Source organism: Mytilus californianus, unplaced genomic scaffold (assembly GCF_021869535.1).
Source record: "Mytilus californianus isolate M0D057914Y unplaced genomic scaffold, xbMytCali1.0.p SCAF_1, whole genome shotgun sequence".
NCBI classification, from domain to species: domain Eukaryota; kingdom Metazoa; phylum Mollusca; class Bivalvia; order Mytilida; family Mytilidae; genus Mytilus; species Mytilus californianus.
This window is the reverse complement of record NW_026262581.1, coordinates 75,846,997-75,867,563: the sequence shown is the minus strand read 5'-3', so window position 1 is coordinate 75,867,563 and position 20,567 is coordinate 75,846,997. Positions and strand designations below refer to the sequence as shown.

The 20,567-nt window shown below is 32.2% G+C and overlaps 1 protein-coding gene across 2 annotated transcripts in view; it reads right to left on the bottom strand.

Annotated features, from left to right (window-relative positions):
• LOC127707473 (uncharacterized) overlaps nucleotides 1–13,495 on the bottom strand; it is a 40,250-nt gene extending 26,755 nt beyond the window's left edge. Inside the window, exons 1-11 of one of the 2 annotated variants that reach the window (XM_052212008.1) lie at nucleotides 13,034–13,495; nucleotides 10,049–10,118; nucleotides 9,270–9,295; nucleotides 8,166–8,258; nucleotides 7,164–7,262; nucleotides 6,500–6,598; nucleotides 5,628–5,726; nucleotides 5,050–5,148; nucleotides 3,731–3,832; nucleotides 2,905–3,003; nucleotides 1,123–1,221 (exon numbers count right to left, since the gene is read on the bottom strand). In XM_052212008.1, the coding sequence (XP_052067968.1) occupies nucleotides 1,123–1,221; nucleotides 2,905–3,003; nucleotides 3,731–3,832; nucleotides 5,050–5,148; nucleotides 5,628–5,726; nucleotides 6,500–6,598; nucleotides 7,164–7,262; nucleotides 8,166–8,258; nucleotides 9,270–9,287 (807 nt within the window). In that variant the 5' untranslated portion in view covers nucleotides 9,288–9,295; nucleotides 10,049–10,118; nucleotides 13,034–13,495. The remainder of the gene's footprint in view (nucleotides 1–1,122; nucleotides 1,222–2,904; nucleotides 3,004–3,730; nucleotides 3,833–5,049; nucleotides 5,149–5,627; nucleotides 5,727–6,499; nucleotides 6,599–7,163; nucleotides 7,263–8,165; nucleotides 8,259–9,269; nucleotides 9,296–10,048; nucleotides 10,119–13,033) is intronic. The other variant, XM_052212018.1, reaches the window with a different exon arrangement.
• Between the last annotated feature and the right edge of the window lie 7,072 nt (nucleotides 13,496–20,567).

The following is a 20,567-nucleotide window of genomic DNA, read 5'->3' as shown; positions in this document are numbered from 1 at the left end:
TTTGTTACATCTGGTGATCCGCTTATTTTGCAATCGCCAATGGCAGTCAGCAGGGTTTAAGACCATCCGTTGTTCGACCTGCTAGTCAAATGCGTTTTGTTAAAATATACTTTTTCACATTTTTTGTCCTTTGGAAAATGTTGTTTGTGCTGTATTTAGACCCCTCTACCAAGAAATTTATTTTGCATGCACACATATAAAAATTGCGGTTTTTATCCAACGCAATCTAAGGTTTGAACGTTGTTTTCATTTTAGACTTACATATATATATATATATATATATATATATATATATATATATATATATATATATAAACAAGTCTTAATTGAACACAACGTTCAAACCCATGATTGCGTTGAATAAAAACCGCAATTTTTATACGTGTGCATGCAAAACAAATTATATATATATATATGATGTTAATGCTATGTAAAACTCATTAAATCCAAAAATAAGTCAAAGAACTTATGAATATGTAAGGCATATAGAATAACACTTGGTTTTATAGAAAACAATTATACTTGTGGATAAACAGCACAATGTTAACCAATAATAAACAAAATATATATCACCTGAATCAGTGGACGAAATTGAATAAAATAACCGGTCAAAATTGTATTTATATTCTACAAAAACAAAAGAAATAAACAACATGTTTTGTTGTGAGATATAAGAACTTCGATCGGAAATATCATGTTAAAAAAAAACATTTTTCAAGAAACATAAAAAGTATTTATATTAATAGATACAGTTCAATAAGATGAATTAAATGATTCCAACTTGGCGTAATACTTGTAACAAGTATTTATAATTTTTTAAGAATGTTTTACTTTAGATCTGTATTATCAATCATTTCTGACTACAGATGTTAACACTACTACGTTAACTTCTCATTATAGCTTTTGATTTTGCCATTTGATACAGGACTTTCCGTTTTGAATTTTCTTGGAGTTCGGTATTTTTGCTATTTTACTTTTTCAGTAAGACAATGCAAGTCAACTGATACTTTATATAATTCTACCAAGTGTTTTTTGTCCATCAAACCTGTCTGATTAACAACAAGACTTTGTGATAGTCAGTATAAAGCTAAGTCTGATCAGACTGAGGAGATAATATCTAACCAGGTCTCTGGTCTCTAAATCACAGTCATGTGAAGCCAGATACTGGACGATCTCCAGGTGTCCGCCCTCAGCAGCAAACATTAATGGTGTCATACCACCCTGTAATAACACCATATAACAGACATCAAAAATTGTGCCATAAACTGAAAAATCGTATGTAATAAATATATACCACATAAATAAGTGATAAAAAATGAATAAAATTACCAGTATTTATATTCTACATTAATAACAATTAAACAGCATGTTTTATTGTGTGATGTCAAACCTTCCATCAGAACTGTAATGTGAACAAAATAACTTTTTTCAAGATTTGCCAAAAAATATTTATACATTTCGTGTCTTTAATTTTCCATGTTGTGTTTTGTATACTGTCGTGCGTCTTTTGATCTTTTTCTTTTTTTTTTGGCCATGGCGTTGTCAGTTTATTTTTCGACTTATGAGTTTGAATTTCCATTTGGGATCTTTAGCCTCTCTTTATACAAGTCGATTCAAGATGACGAGACGAATAAATCGAGACCCAAATTTATATAATTCTAACCAGTATTTGTTGTCCATTAGACATGTCTGATTAGCATCATGATTGTGTGTTGATTCAGTATATTGGTCAAAGTTTAAAAAAATAAAAATATTCGAGACCCATATTTTTCTGTTATATTTTCTTATCCAGTACTATGAGATGTTTAAATTAAGACCCAGCTTCACATAATTTTTAACGAGTATCTATTATTTTGAAAATGTGTGTAAACTAGATTTGTTTTATTAATATTATCTAACTAGATGTGTTAACACAACTTATTCTTGTCAACATCTTATCAAAATCAGATGTTTACCAATTTTTTGTCAGAAAACAAATTAGAACTTTAATTTTCTGATTCAGTACCCATAAACAAGTAATATGAGACCCCACTTGATGTATTTCTAACACTTATTTGTCTGATAAACAACATGGTTTTGTAGTATTTCGGTTAAGATGAATGTGATCAGACTGATTAGTCTTGGATAAAGAATATATTTAACGTTGTTATTGTATCTAAACTAGCTTTCAGTAATAAACTAATCATAGATACCCGGATTGAAATTGTGTACGCCAGACTCGCGTTTCGTCTACAAAGACTCATCACTGACGCTCGAATCAAAAATGTTAATAAGGTAAAAAAAACGTACGAAGTTGAAGAGCATTGAAGACCAAAAGATTGTCTTTAACTGAACTTGTTCTAAATCGATTAATCATAAATACATAGGAAATTTATCATAGCAGAAGAAGAATCTAATAAATGTTATACTTCGACCAGTTTGGCATACCGCCGCATGAATCTTATTTACAAAAATTGCAGATTCATCATAGCATAAAGGCAATTGCTTTAAACAATGTTTTCTTTAGTTCTTTTTGTGCTTTGATTAGAGTAGTTTCCTTTTTAATTGATTTTCATAGTTTGTTATTATGTTGTCCCATGTTAGGTGAAGGATTGGGCTCCGTTTGTGCCCGTTCAAAATTAAGAAGCATGTATTCAGTGGTTGTCATTTGTTCCTGTATATCATCTCCGTTTGTTGTTTTGCATGTAAACAATCTGCTGGTTTTAACTTTTGAATTGTGTAATATTTTGTCATGTCATGCCTGTGCTAGCTTGCTATTTGGTATGAATTTTGCTGATTGTTGAAGGTCATACAATGACCTACAGTTGCTAACATCTAAGTGAATTGGTTTCAGGTGGATAGTTGTCATCGGCAATCATAGCACATTTCCGTATTTCATAACGAAGAGATAATATCTATCATTACATCTGTTCTGGCCTCTAAATTACTGCCCATTGTAGCCAGATGCTTGACAATCTCCAGGTGTCCTCCTTCAGCAGCAAATATTAATGGTGTCTCTCCCCACTGTAACACAACATATAACAGACATCAAAACATGTGTTATAAACTAGACAATATTGTGTAAAACATCAAAATATATATCACATGGATCAGTGGTCAAAACTAAATAAAATTAACAGTCACAGTTGCATCTATGTTCTACATAAAAAAGAAATAAGTAGCATATCAAATTATGAGTATCAAAACTTCCATTATAACTGTCATGTTAAAAGAAATATAAAAAAAAAATATTTCCATCAATATAATCAGTTCAATGAGACGTGTGAAATGAGATTCCACTTTATAAAATCATAACAAGTTGCTCATAACATTTGTCCTAATAACAACATGATTTTATGTTGATCTAGTATAATGATCAAATATTTTTTTCAACAAACATAAGAACAAGTTATGTTTTCTGATTCGGTACAATGAAACAGGTTAAAAGAAACAACTTCAAATTATTCGAACTAGATTTTGGTGTTTTTAAAAGATGTTTTATATAAGATCTTTATAATTAATATCATCTGACTAAAGATATTAGCACAACTTGTTCTCATCATCTTCTTGATGCTTACACAAAAAAAAATGTCAGAAAACAAAATAAGACCTGTATTACAAGATAAAATGAACTTTATATAATAAAAACAATTACTTGATGTCCATACAACCTGTTTGATTAACAACATGATTTTATGTTGATTTAGTATTAAGGGGAGCAAGATCAGACTGAGGAGATATCTATCATTACCCAGGTATCTCTGGCCTCCAAATGACTTTTTGGTGAAGCCAAAAACTCGACGATCTCCAGGTTTCCTCTCTCTGCAGCATACATTAATGCTGTCATTCCTCTCTGTAATATCAACAAATAACAGACATCAATACTTGTGTCATAAGCTGGACAATGTTGTGAATTAAATATAGACTAGAGAGGTGATATCATTGATCACAGTTACCCCCCCCCCCCCCCCCGCAGCAACTCAGAAATCATGATTTTGTTTAGTAATCCAAAACATTCTGTTATAATTTCAATCAACTACACAAAGGAGTTCTCCATTATCATCCAGAAACCACAAAACTTTCAATTTTTCCAATAATCAAAGGCCATTACCCTAGAATGGTAAAAGTGAAGAAAATCAAATTTAGCCTGTCTTTAGTGGTCTAAAACATTCCATCGAAATTTCAAAAAGAGGTGCTTCATTATTCATCCAGAAACCACAAAATTTTCAAACAATCAAGTACCATTCCTCTTGAACGGTAACGACAAAAATCGAACTTAAGTTGTCTTTAGTGGTCCAAAACATTCCAATAAGTTTCACTTAATTTCAAAAAGCGGCTCTCAATTTTCAATGAACATCACAAAGCCGTTCTCTATTTACCATTTGAAAACCAACAGTGTGCGAGATGTACAGACGGACGGATGGACAAACATGAGGATTTCTATATACTCCCCTCTCTGTCAAGTAGGGGTATTACAAAATATATATCGCATGGATTAGTGGAAACTGAATAAAATGAACATTCATACTTGTATTTATATCATACAGAAACAGTATATAAACAGCAAGTTTCGTTGTGAGATATCAAGACTTCCATCAGAATTGTCATGTTAGAAAAATAACTGTTACCACGAAACATAATTTTTTTTATATCAATGGATTAAGTAGGGCAGACGCATAAAATGTGACCCACCTTTATTTAATTGTAACGTCAAGTATTTGTTGTCAATTAAACCCGTCTGATTAACAATATGATTGTGTGATGATTCATTAAAATGATCAACATAAAAACAAAAATGTACAAGAAACAGAAAAACGCGTTATGTTATGTGATCATTTGATGAAACGATTAGAATTCTTCTTCATTTGACCTAAGGGAATAAATAACTCATATAATCGCCACGTTATAAATCGTTAACGTCATAATATTGTTGCGCTTGTACATGTAACGCATCTTAACTATAGAGGGATTTGCTTTATTATGATTCTTATAAGTATCTATTGTTCATTAAACATGTCTGATCAACACAATGATTTTTGATGCAGACTAGGAGATAATAATTAACATCACCTGGGATCTGGTCTCTAAAGCACAGCCCTTTTCAATCAGAAACTTGACGATCTCCAGATGTCCTCTCTCAGCAGCAAAAATTAATGGTGTCATACCAACCTGTAATATCATCAAATAACAGACAATAAAACTTATGTCATAAACTGGACCATGGTGTGTAATAATAAAAACAAAAATATCACACGAATCAGTGGTCAAAACTGAATAAAATGACCATATTTATATTCTGCATTAACAACAAATAAACATCATGATTTATTGTGAAATAACAGAACTTTTAAAAGATATGTTAAATTTGATTTGTATAATTAATACTATCTGACTTAAGATGTTATCACAACTTGTTCTCAACAACTGCTTATTAAAATCAGATGTTTACAAAATTATTATTTGTCAGAAAACAAAAGAAAACATTAAACATCTGATTCTGTTCGACGAGATTAGTAAAATAACCCACTTTATATAATTTAAACAAATATTTGTTTTCCATTAAACATGTATGATTAACAACATGATTTTCTGTTGATTCGGTATAAAGAGTAGTTTCATCAGGCTAATGAGATAATATCTAACATCACCTTGGATTTGGCCTTTAAATTACTACCATGTGTATCCATAAACTGGACGATCTCTAGATATCCTCTCTCAGCAGCATACATAATTGGTGTCATTCCTCTCTATAATATCAACATATAACAGACATCTAAATTTATGTAATAAGCTGGACCATGTTGTGTAATAAATATAAACAAAATATATATCACACAAATCAGTGGTCAAAACTTAATGAAATGATAATTTTATTTATATTCTACATTAACAATAAAAAAACAACATGTTATGTTGTGAGATGTCAGAAGTAAGTTCATAACTGTGATGAAAATAATTGCTAAAGAAACAATATTAATATCAATGGATTCAGTTCAATGAGACGAGAAAAATGAGCTTTAACTAACTTTATTTGATTATAACAAATTGGTGTTGTCCTTAAAGTGTGTCTGATTAACAACATGATATTTGTGTTGATTCAGTATAGAGATCAATTTTTTTTTTCAATTTCAAGAAACATAAAAGCCGATTACTTTTTCTCATTCAGTACAGGATGAGTAAAACGAGAACACACTTTATATAATTCTTACACGTATTTCTTATTTTCAAAAAGATGTTTTGCATTACCTCTGTATAATCATTATTTTCTGACTAAAAATGTTAACACAACTCGTTCCCGTCACCTTCTTATCAAAACCAGATGTTAATAAAATACTTTACAACAGAAAACACAACACGACATTAAGTATCTGATTCAGTAGGACGAAATCAGTTATATAAGATCACACTCAATATAAGTAATTCATTGTCCAGTAAACCTGTCTAATTAAAAACGTGTTTTTGTTAAGATTCAGTATAGACAAGAGTCTGATCAGACTGAAGGGAAAACAGTTAAAATTACCTGGTCTCTGGTCTCTAAACTAGCGCCCTGTGTTACCAGATGACGGACTATCTCCAGGTGTCCTCTAACAGCAGCAAGAGATAATGGTGTCCATCCATACTGTAATATCAACATATAACTGACATCAAAACTTGTGTAATAAACTCGACAATGTAGTGAAAAGAATATAAATAAAATATGTATCACATGAATCAGTTGTAAAAACTGAATAAAGTTACACTTGTATTCATTATAAACAATAAATAAACAACATGGTTAATTGTGAAATCTCAGAACTTCTATCAGTGATGTGAAAGACATATCTTCTTTTTTTCGAGAAATGAAGTCAATAGTTAAATCAATGGATTAGCGGCAGGTGCGTTTGATTGGCTAGGAATACCAATTTTCTTACAGAAGGTTGGTGGTTCTCTCCGGGCACTCCGGCTTTCTCCGCACAAAAAACAAATGTCGTCACGATATAACCAATAGTGGTGAAAGTAGGATTAAACACCACTAATCTATCAATTAGTACATTGAGACGAGTACAATGGAATCCCACTTTAAATAATTCTAGTAAGTATTTATTGTTCATAAGATTTGACCTGTCTTAGTATCAACGTGATTTGCTGATAGTTCAATATAAAGTGGATTATGATAAGACTTAGGAGATAACATATAACATCACCCTGTCTCTGGTCTTTAAAATACTGCCCTGTTCAGCAAGGTAGCAAACAATCTCCAGGTGTCCGGCCTGAGCAGCAACCATTAATGATGTCTTTCCCCACTGTAATATCAATATATAACAGACATGAAAACTTGTGTCATAAACTGAACAATGTTGTCTTATAAATATAAACCCAATATAAACATCAGTGGTAAAAACTGAATAAAATGACCATTGTACTCTATATAAACACTAAATAAACAAACTGATGTGTTGTGAGATGTCAGAACTTCCATCACAACTGTCATGTAAAACATTTTTTTTCGAGAAACGTAAACAATACATAGTATGTTATGAACTGTTTGTCTTTTTGTCATTTTCTTTTGGCCATGGCATTGTCCGTTCGTCTTCTATGTATGTGTTTTGATTGCCCCCTTAGCATGTTCTCCACTTTTTAACTTGAGTATAGGTGAATAAACTCATCATAGATACCAGGATTGAAATTTTGTATTTGCGCCAGACGCGCGTTTCGTCTACAAAAGACTCATCAGTGACGCTCGAATCAAAAAAAGTTCAAAAGGCCAAATAAAGTACGAAGTTGAAGAGCATTGAGGACCAAAAATTCCTAAAAGTTTTGCCAAATACAGCTAAGGTATTCTAAGGTATACATCAGTGGTTAAAACATGAATTTCTCACATTTTGTGTTAAAACCGGAGTTGTATATATTGGTGGGGTGGTGTTGTGTAATGATGTTTCTCCCTGTTTGTGTTGAATACATTGGTGTTGTGTAATGATTTCTCTCACTGTTTGTGTTGAATACAGCAGTTTTGTATATTTATGTTTTGTAATGATGTTTCTCCCTAATTGTGTTGAATACGGGAGTACCTGCAATAACAAGCAATATCATTATTCCCGTTTGAAATTAAATCACTAAACAATAACAAGGGTAATTTTTAACTGATTCAGCTTGTGTATCCTGTATAATAAATACTCAATGTGTTTTAATATTTTTACTTCACTTACATAACTACCATTTGTGCATTCCAAATTTGCTCCATTCTTTACACATAATTCTACGTCTTTAATATTCCCATCTTGAGCAGCTGTAAGAAGTTTCTGTAAGTAAAATAAGGTTTTTTGTATATCCCTCATGAACATACAAATGTATAATAAATATAATATGTGAAATTAACAAGTTACATTTTACGGTTTCAAAATCTTATATTAAAATCAGTAACTTACTTCCAAGAGAGATTGAAATTGCTATCTATAATTTCAGAGGTTTTAAAAGACTCTAGACAATTGTATCTGTGCATAAGTATTGCTCTTTGAAATTGTGTACATTGTAGTTCGTATAAAATTTCCTTCTATTTCAACTAAGAACACTTGTATCTGTACCTGTAAGTCAGGAATATGACATTTGTTTTCCATTCGTTTGATGAGTTTGGACTTTTAATTTTCCCATTTGAAACCAGGTTTAATCCATCATTTTCTACATAAGGAAATGCCCATACTAAGTCAGGAATAATTCGACGGTTGTTTTCAATTCGTTTGATGTGTTTGGGCTTTTAATTTTGCCATTTGATAACGGACTTTCCGTTTTGAATTTTCCGTGGTATTTTTGTTATTTTACTTTTTATTGTACAGTTTTTAGACCCTCTAAGAATATTGTACACTTGTACATGTTTGTACAGTCTATAGATCTCTAAAATTAATACTGTTCAGTTTATATGTATTTGTATTGTCTATAGGCCTCTGAGAATGTTGTACACGTATATATGTGTGTACAGTCTATGAACCTATGAGAATACTGTAAATTTGTATCTGTTTGTACAGTTTATTAACCTCTGTGAATAATCTACACTTTTATCTATCTGTACAGTCTAAAGATATCTAAAAGTAGTGTACATTTGTATATGTGTGTACAGTGAGTCTATAGACCTATGAGAATACTGTACACTTGTATCTGTTTGTACAGTCTATAGACCTATGAGAATATTGTACACTTGTATCTGTGTGTACAGTGAGTCTATAGACCTATGAGGAAACTGTACACTTGTATCTGTTTGTAACAGTAAGTCACATGAGTCGGGATATGACCATTGAACTTAAGGAAGAAAATCTTACCTCAGTCCAACTTGCCATATTTCATCCTTCAAAAAGAAACAAATAAGTTTTATAAACAGGAGATTAAATTATATGCATATTTTTTTAAGTATTGATTTAGGCATGATGCAATAATTTGATTGTGACCTTCTACAATTTTGAAAAATTTCATCAATACCAGTCCAGGTAGTAACCAGGAGATGTGCTGACAAATCACATGGACAGTATATTAAAGTACAATGGCAGGGCATATAGTCATATGGACAATATTATTTGATTTTCTTCTCTCTAACTTGCTGCCAAGTTGTTAAGCAAGAGTTACACCGACAATGCGCATGGATTGATAGCTATAGGTTGACCGCTGTTTGCTTCACGTACGGTGGCAAATATCAATGCGCATTGACATATGGACAGTATATTGAAGTAGTTTAACATGTTTAATGTGATAACCTCTCTTTTGATATTTAAGACAACCGAAACAATATCTGTACAACAGAAATTATCATTAAGTGGGAGATATACTGACAAGACACAAAGACAAATACATGAACATGAAATATGGACAGTAAGTTATCTAATTAACATATTCGAATCCCAAAATCAATTTATTTCCAGTTGTTAACCAGGAGATACAAGATACACTGGTAAGACACATCGACATCTCCTTATATAATATCAGAGTCATAAACTTGATAGTCTGATTATATGTGTATGTGGAGTATAGCATAGCTCTGACGCCGGATTGTAAAATTAAAAAAAATAAAATAAAACATGATTATTTGAGACCAACAGCAGCTTACCGCTGAATCTTATTCCGTACGTCAGGACAACCTCTTATTTAATGACTTGAAATAGGAAACCTCCACCAACCTAAAAATTTTAAAAGTCTATATACAGTTGATTTACATGTCTGTATATAGATTCATCATCTTAAGTTTTTAAGAGCTGTACTAAAAGTAATAATTAGATATAGATATAATAATATCAGATTATTGAATGATATATTTTTCATATCAGATGTATTATCAGCCTTTGGTCTATATATCAGCAAATGGCAGAAAGCTCAACAGACTATTTTCATATTACCGACTTTTGACTCCGGATTATATACTTTGTCGACTGGTTACCTTGGAAATCATGGTACCAAGTCAGGTAAGAGCAAGCTAAAGAAGTAAAACCAATCGTTCAATCGGTACAATTTTGGGGGAAAATTACCTGCTTAACATTTTTTTTCACTACAAAATTATCGGAAAACAGTAAACTTTCCCCTCAAATTACACCGATTATATGTTTTATTTTATTTATTTTGGTTGCTCTTACTTGACAGAGTACCATGATGTCCAAGGTAACCAGTCGATAAATTATATAATCCGGAGTCAAAAGTCGGTAATATGAAAATAGTCTATTGGATGACATCAACAGAGGACTGATAAGATATCTGATAAGAAAATTTGCATGTTATCATTTTATAAAAATGTTTATCTAAAAACTATCAATCTCAACTGCAATTTGTACTGCAAGACATCAACAGAGGTAATTGAATATATTTATCTATATATTTAAGAAATAATTAACCATAAAATACTCAAATATTTTTTCACTACAGACTTCACATTTATGTTTTTGAACTCACAACATGTATAAAACATTTTAGACAGGCATTGGTTGTAGGTATTCTTATGGGCACCAATTGTGCCCCTTTAATAGCAGACTTGTTCTTATACTGTTATGAATGACAGTTATTGACCAAAATCAGTAAAAACCCGTCTAAATTGCATTTAATTGATAAATTCAACAACACTTACCGTTATCTTGATATTTTTTCGTTAAATAAACAAGAATTTTCTAAATATATTGTCAAAATTTACCCAAAGGATTTTACTTTGAATAAATCAAATATAAAGGGTAATAACTGTCCTTTCCTAGATTTAGATATTTGAGTTTTACACGGGAAACTCTACACTACAATTTACGACAAAGGTGACGATTTTTCGTTCCCTATTGTTAATTTTCCTTCTTTGGACGGTGATGTTCCTTTGGCACCATCTTACGGTGTTTATATATCATCGTTCGCTATGCCCGTTTTTGTTGTGACGTTTTTGATTTCAATGAACGTAATCTATGCAATACTGGTAAATTATTAAGTCAGGGATTTCGTTACCACGAGTTACTTAAAACCTTTACTAAATTCTTCCATAGATATAAACATTTGGTTTTGAAGTTTGGTTGTACCTGTTGAAAACTTATTTCAAACAGGATAGCAAATCCTAATTTTTACGGAGATGTTTACCTAGCCTGGAAATTTAGAAACGATCCGGGTAATCTTATCGATCTTTAAATAAACTTATTCTAAAAGATTACCAATTCAACACTGTAATTAGATCTTTGAACATTGTTTTTATTGGTATTAATATTGATTTTGTTATCAGTAAATTAACATCAAACTAAATATTTTTTTCATATACATGGACATTCGTGGCTCTACAATCTGTCGATACCTGTATGTCGGCATTGCACAATGTCATGTTTTTCTCCGATTGTTAATGACGTCTTTACACTAAATCCATTGGATGTTGGATGTGTACTGATTGATATTTAATCTTAGATGCATAATCTTTTTTATTAGTTGTTATTGGCTTTGGACTAGCTGTCAGTAACTGCGAGGACTGTCAGATCTGTATTTAGTCTCTTTTTGTTGTGGAGATGTATAAGTATACCCTGCGACGTCCCCTCTGTTTTTGTTAGATGTATTTCTATTTGTATCCATCTGATGAGTTTAGCCTTTTTCAACTGATTTTAATTTGTTCTTATGTTGTACTGTTACACCACTGTCCAAGGTAAGGGGGAAGGGTTGGTGCCTTCAAACTAGTTTAACCCCGCCACATTCCGTATGTGCCCGTCCCAAGTCAGAAGCCTGTAATTCAGTGGTTGTCGTTACTTGCTGTGTAACATATTTGTTTTTCGTTCATTATTTTGTACATAAATTAGGCCGTAAGTTTTCTGATTTGAATTGTTTTACATTTGGCATTTCGGGGCCTTTTATAGCTGACTATGCGGTATGGGCGTTGCTCATTTTTGAGGGCCGTACGGTGACCTATAGTTGTTAATTTCTGTGTCATTTGGTCTGTTGTGGAGAGTTGTTTCATTGGCAATCATACCACATCTTCTCATTTTATATTAATTGTTGAAATAGTTCAAGTTTTAAAACTATTGAAAAACGCCTTAATGGTATTATTTCTTTTGCATTTTTAAAGTATATGTTTCTGTTTCCCAATATTTGTTTTTCATCATACTTTGTTGGGGTTTTTTTTATTGAAAAAGTATCATCGGGATATATTTTCCGGAATTTGCCGAGTGAAGACGAATTTCCATGTGATAACCTTACGAAAAGAATTTCAGTATAAGCTTTAAATTCGAGGTATCTAAATGCTGAAAAAATGACAAACAACCCTATGTTTTGACCTTTGCAAAAAAAGTGGTAGGAAGGCGGCACAGAAAAAACAACAAAATAGCTGGGCTCGGACTAATATTTTTTTCAAGTATGAAACTTCATAGTAAGAGTTAGCAGAGTTTAAGACGTAAACTGAGTTCCTCGGAAAAATTGCATACATGTAATATGTATTGAATATATTGATAACTAGTGCAAATAATAATATGTCGTCCTTCATGGGAACCAGGAAATATAGATCGATATGTAACTGTGTTCAAGAAGTAAAAAAAATGAGCTTAAACGAATGTCATTTCTTAAAAAGAGTCAGAAATATCAGAATTTAATTAAAACCTACCTTTTAAAACAGTTGACATATCGTCTTTTTGGTTAAAAAGAGTTTTTGTACTAAATGTTTACAGTATGATTTCGAGAAGAGCAGGAAAGGGATGATCTAAAAATCGGATGTTGAAATATTGCGGAAGTGCAAAATTTACATTTATTATATAAACATATATAAATTACAAATTGAAATGGATTTTTAAAGCTTACAAATAAAATATTCCACTTAAAATATAAACATAAAATCATTTGATTATGAAATGAAGAGTTGACCACTAAATTTCCTAATCATGAATATAGCCATAACCGATGAAAGATCTTTGTATGATTTCTATTATTTCTCAAGTCGTTTTACAAACAAATAAACTTGAATAAGTTAATTTAGAAAGAGAATTTAGAAAAATGACAAAATCGTGACAAGAAGCCCCCCTGGTGGAAAAATACTAAATGCAATTTTCAACATTGAAAAATCAACCCGGTCAAAAATTATTATAAGATTGTTGGAAAAGTATTTAATAAATGGCAAAATCGTGGCCAGAAGCCAACGATGTGTGAAATATGAACTCAAATTTATCGAAAAGTACAGAACCCAGTCAGAAACATTTACTTAACTTCTAAACAGTGTCCACTTGACAATATCAAATATAGCTTTAATTTTCAGTAAGTAAAGGATAAGGTAATAAATTGCTTCGCCGAGCGCAGCTGGATAAGACCGCAGAGGTCCAACCCTGAACAGTTGGGGCAAAAATGGACACAATAATGAATATTCGCGCTTGATACAGGTCTGAATTTGGATTGTAATTAAATATTTGACACATAATAGGTTTCTGACACAGAATAACTGTAGTCAAAGAACTTAAAATGGGTTATATGATTTGAATTTATATTCATTTTTTTTGCTTTTGTGCAATACACTATGCTGTTGTGAATTGACCCCCCCCCCCCCAAAAAAAAAAAATTACCCCCCCCTTTTTTTTGGCTTTTGTGCAATACAATATGCTGTTGCTAATTGACCCCCCCCCCTCACAATTTCCTTTTTACCCCCCCCCCCCAATTTTTTTTTCACCCCCCCCCCCCTTTTTTCCAAAAAAAAATTCTTTCCCTCAAGATATGGTCATAATCTCAATTCAAATTTCCAATGGAGTTTGCAACCATAATTACCCATTTAAGTACATCAGCATTTTTAAATAGTAACTTCTGAAAAATAAATTGACAGCTAATCACCTCAAGACAATACAACATTTCTTTATACATAATTTAAAAGCAGTGTAAGGGAGGTAATCCAAACATAACATTGTACTATTTTTAAATTGTCCATTAACCAGAAAACCCTTGTTTTTCCTCCTTTTTTTGCCCCTAATTCCTAAACGGTTTGAGCCATAACCCCCCAAAGCCAATCATAACCATCCCTTTGTGGTATGGAAACTTGTGGTATGTTTTCAGAGAGATCCATACACCGTTCCACAAGTTATTGTCTGGAAACTAGAAAAATGCTTATTTTGGCCCCTTTTTGGCCCCCAATTCCTAAACTGTTAGAACCAAATGTCTTATGACGACGACGACGACATGATACCAATATACGACCGCAAAATTTTTTGCTGTCGTATAAAAAGGGTTGCCTCCATGTAAAGTCAATAAGGAGTCGGATTTAAGGACATGTAAAGTCAATAAGGAGTGTAGATAAAAAACTTTATGTTATTGTTGACAATTTATTGCAAGAAAGTAATTAGTTATTGATAATTTAATATGCAATAAACTTACTTCCATAAATGAATTGTTAACCTAATGATCCCATAAATTTCTTTGTTTCTGTGATTTATCAGAATTTATTACAGAATCAAATTGTGCAGTCTTAAATTCATCCATTAATGTTTTATTTATTTTAAATTCAAAGAGTTTTCCATAATTTTCTAAAAAAAATGAAATACATGCAAGTTTGATTTACCTAGCTCCTGCCATGCTTCAAAACTATACCAAATACAAATGTTTTTGTAGATAAAATGCTCATCTGGCGTACAAAATTATAAGCCTTGTATGTATATATAATAGACAAAGACCTGCATTTTTTTATACATATACATTAACAGAAATGAAAATAAGTTACATTTTTATTATTTAGCTTTAAAAATCAAAATGCCTAGATAATTCAAATAATTTGATTTTATTACCACCCCTCCCAACCTTTTTTTTAAGAGTAAGTATGTATAATGTAGCATCGTAGGTTTATTTTTTTCTTTCACTTTTAGTTGTTTGGCTTATAAACTTGTTATGTATTTCATTTACAACTTCATAGTTAATTGACACATATATTTAAACTGTAAAAATATAAGTGAACCAACACCTGAAGTGGTGATTGTGCGGTAAAAACTTGAGTGTTGTTGACTTTATTGTCGACATATATTTAAAGAAAGTTTTGAATGAAAAATATAAGAAAGAAATGGAATAACCTTTCCATAAGTACTTAAATGATATTAAGGATATATTCTTCTGACGTTTCAGTCTCATTGAAATCTCGTTCTGGAATTATTTCCAAAACATGTGATACAAGTGGAAAATATCAATGAATTTAAAAAATATTATAATCAAACTTAACTCTGAAAAAATTGTGTATTTACAATAAGTAGTAAGTAGTTTTTGAGTAATAAAATTTTCAAATTTTATAACCAATCAAGTCAGTCTCATTAGCCAAATTGTTGAGAAAATGGGTGAGGGGTACAAGAATTGATTTTACCAGATACATGTACATCCCATATCAATTTTTTCTTTTCAAATTTCTTAGATATGTATTTTTTCAATCATTTATAACACAGAAGTTGAAATAAGATGCTTTTTGTTCTAAAAAAAAAAGAATAAAATGCTCCGCTGGGCGCAGCTTGATACGACCGCAGAGGTCGAACTCTGAACAGTTGGGGCAAGTATGGACACAACGTTCAAGCTTGATACAGCTCTGAATTTGGATTGCGATTAAATATTTGACACAGCATATGTTTCTGACACAGAATGAATGTGGTCTAAAAACTTTAAAATTTTTAATTTACCTATTATGGTCCAATTTCCAAAATCTAAATACATACACGGTTAGATTCAGCATATCAAAGAACCCCAAGAATTCAATTTTTGTTAAAATCAAACTAAGTTTAATTTTGGACCCTTTGGACATTAATGTAGACCAATTTGAAAACAGGACCAAAAATTAAGAATCTAAATACACATTTAAATTCAGCAAATCAAAGAACCCTATTAATTCAATTTTTTGCTGAAATCAAACCATATCATTATTATTTTCTTTTATATATAAATAAAAAATAACCAACTTAAAATGGAAAATTTTAAAGAAAAAAAAATAATTTTTGAACCCCCTTATGATTCATCACCCCCAAACTCAATCCCAGCCTTCCCTTTGTGGTATGGTACCTTCTTGCAGTACAATTTCAGAGAGATCCATACACTTGAACACAAGTTATTGTCTGGAAACTGTAAAAATGCTTTTTTTTTGGCCCAATTTTGGCCTCAAATTCCTAAATGTTTAGGGCAATTACCCCCAAACTCAAACCCAGCTTTCCCTTTGTGATATGGAACCTTGTAGTACAATTTTATAAAGATCCATACACTTACACACAAGTTATTTTTCCTGAAACTAGAAAAAGGCTTGTTTTTTGCCCCTTTTTGGCCCCTAGTTCCTAATATTTTGAGGCAATTACCCCCAAAATCAATCCCAGCCTTCCCATTGTGGTACGGTGTCTTGCAGTACAATTTCAGAGAGATCCATACACTTGAACACAAGTTATTGTCTGAAAACTAGAAAAATGCTTATTTTTAGCCCCTTTTTGGCCCCTTATTCCTAAACGTTTTGGGCAATTACCCCCAAACTCAATTCCAGCTTTCCCTTTGTGATATGGAACCTTGTAGTACAATTTCAGAAAGATCCATACACTTACACACAAGTTATTGTCATGAAACTAGAAAAATGCTTGTTTTTTGCCCCTTTTTTGGCCCCTAATTCCTAAAATTTTGAGGCAATTACTCCCAAAATCAATCCTAGCATTCCCTTTGTGATATGGAACCTTGTGGTACAATGTCAGAGAGATCCATACACTAACTCACAAGTAATTGTCTGGGAGTTACAAAAATGCTTATTTTGGCCCCTTTTTGGCCCCTAATTCCTTAACTGTTAGTACCATAACCCCCAAAATCAATCCCAACCTTCCTTTTGTGGTATTAAACCTTATGGTTAAATTTCATAGAGATCCATTCACTTAAACTAAAGTTAATGTGCAAAAACCAATGTGTCTTCGGATGACGACGCCAACGTCATACCAATATACGACCGCAAATTTTTTTTTCGGTCGTATAAAAATCCCAAATTTACAAAATTGACAAAAAAAAAAAGCAACAAAATTTTATTAAACTTTCTTATATTGACACCTACCCATAGTTTTTTTAAGTTAAATTTATTCAGATTGGTCCATTTTATCTTTAGTGAAAGTATGAAAAAAAGTTTAATTGTGAAACTGTGATTTTTTCATGATAATAGCCGAAAAATGGGTAATAAACTGTTAACACAGAGATATGTATCCCCTGTTTGTTATTTTGACAATGCAAATGTAGAAATTAAAATAGCAATACTTTAACATGTATGTTATGCAAATATTCAAAGTCAATGAACCATGACTGAAGGTACAGGGCTAAACAATCTCCATGGAAATGAGATGTGCCAATGCTAATACAACTGCAAACCAAATACCATTGACTTTTCATAAGTCGTTCCCTTAAAACAAACCCAAACACAAACATTAACTTGTAAACTATGTAAAAGTTTCAAATTCAATGAACCATAATTAGGGGGTGGGGTTATATAATCTCCATGGAAATGAAACTTGCAAATGCAAATACATTTGCATACCGGTATTTGCATACCGAATATCATTGACTTAACATTAGTGGTTCATCTTAAACTGACCTAATCACAAACTATTATATGTAAACTAAGCAAAAGTTTCAAAGTCAATAGACCATGAATGAGGGGGCGGGGCCAAATAATCTCCATGGAAATGAGATATGCCAATGCTTATACAACTGCATACCAAATATCATTGACCTACCACTAGTGGTTCCACATAAACTGACCTAATCACAAACTAATACATGTAAACTAAGCAAAGTTTCAAAGTCAATAGACCTTGACTGAGGGGGCGGGGCCAAATAATCTCCATGGAAATGAGATGTGCCAATGCTAATACAACTGCATACCAAATATCATTGACCTACCACTAGTGGTTGACCATGAACTAGACCTAATCACAAACTAATACATTGTTGACGCCGCCGTCGTCGGAAACAGCATACCTATGTCTCACTTTTGACTCCGTCAAGGCGAGACAAAAATTGATGAAAAATGGGAAAATCATCAAAATTTGGTACTTTCAAATGGCTGTAGCAAAAAAAGTTGTGCACCGCCATATGATTTTTGTCGAGCCTTCGACTTTAGTCGAAAAAGCCAGACATAGCGATCCTACATTCCGTCGGCGTCGTCGTCGTCGTCGTCGTCGTTGTCGTCGGCGGTGTCCACAAATATTCACTCTGTGGTTAAAGTTTTTGAAATTTTAATAACTTTCTTAAACTATCCTGGATTTCTACCAAACTTGGACAGAAGCTTTTTTATGATCATAAGATAGTATCCAGAAGTTAATTTTGTAAAAATAAAATTCCAATTTTTCCGTATTTTACTTATAAATGGACTTAGTTTTTCTGCCGGGAAATATTACATTCACTCTGTGGTTAAAGTTTTTAAAATTTTAATAACTTTCTTAAACTATCCTGGATTTCTACCAAACTTTGACAGAAGCTTGTTTATGATCATAAGATAGTATCCAGAAGTAAATTTTGTAAAAAACAAAATCCATTTTTTCCGTATTTTACTTTTAAATGGACTTAGATTTTCTGCCAGGAAACAACACATTCACTCTGTGGTTAAAGTTTTTAAAATTTTAATAACTTTCTTATACTATTTTGGATTTGTACCAAACTTGGACAGAAGCTTGTTTATGATCAAATGCTAGTATCCAGAAGGAAATTTTGTTTTCTTCCAGTTAACATTACATTCAGTCTGCAGATAAAGTTTTTAAACATTTATTAGATTCATTAACTAATCTGGATTTTTACCAAACTTGGACAGAAGCTTCTTACAATCAAAAGATAGTATCAAGAGGAATATTTTCATTGATTTACTTCCTCATTTTTGTTGAGCCTGCGATTAACAGAAAAAGTAGGCGAGACACTGGGTTCCGCGGAACCCTTACGAATTTTTTTCTTCACCAATTATTTTTTTAGTCATATAAACCCAAAAATCAGGTTAAGAAAAAAAGTTTAATTCTAGAAATTTTTGGCTCCTCAGAGGTGTACATCCTTAAAGACGTGTTTTCGCTCCCGTAGTGGTAGTTGCACGGTTGGGGCAGGTGCCAGTTTACTACTTTACTATGACGTTATCCGGATTTTTGAAAATGGTTGATTTCAAGACAATGATGAGCGAGAACAAATTCGTTTCCTTTATAGATGCTCTAAATAGCAGAAAAGAATCTAATTAACAACAAAACATATTAAAGCAGAGTGTGATCAACAAGTCAAGTAAAATAAAGAATTTCAATATTAATATCATTGAAGCTTGAAGTAGAAGAATTGATGTGATTGAGAAATAAACTAGAGGCTCTCAAGAGCCTGTGTCGCTCACCTGATTCTACTTTGGTTTTGGAAATCATGTAAAAATAGATTAAAATCATAACAGATACCCTAATAATGAGTGAGGCCAAATTTGGTTTAATATTGGTCCTGTAATTTGATAAAAAATCCTGGTGGCCATCTTGAACAGTAAATCGGCAACAAAGTAGCAACACTTCATCAGCACCTCATAAGAAACATTTATGCCATGTTTTGGTTTCATTCCATTCAGTGCACCTCTAGAAGAAGCATTTGTATGTATTTCCCATAGGGTCTTATCTTAAAGGAGGTCCCCCCATTGGCGGCCATCATGGGATGAAAGATCAGCTTCAAAGTAACAAAACTAAGTCAGCACCTCATAAGGAACATTAATGCCATGTATGGTTTCAATCCATTCAGTATGTGGTTCTCTGAAAGAAGACATTTGTATGTATTGTCCATAGGGTCCTTTGTTAAACATTGTCCCCATCTGGTGGCCATCCTGGATGAAGGATCAGCTTCAAAGTAACAACACTTGGTCAGCACCTCAAAAGGAACATGCATGCCATGTTTGGTTTCATTCCATTCAATGGTTCTCTAAGAGAAAACATTTGTATGTATTTCTCATAGGGTCCTATGTTAAACTAAGTCCTCCGCTGGCGGCCATCTTAGATTATGGATCGGCTTCATAGTAACAACACTTCGTCAGCACTTCATAAGGAACATTCATGCCATGTTTGGTTTCATTGCATTCAGTGGTTCTCTAAAAGAAGACATTTGTATGTATTTCCAATAGGGTCCTATGTTAAACTAAGTCCCCTGCTGGCGGCCATCTTGGATGATGGATCAGCTTCAAA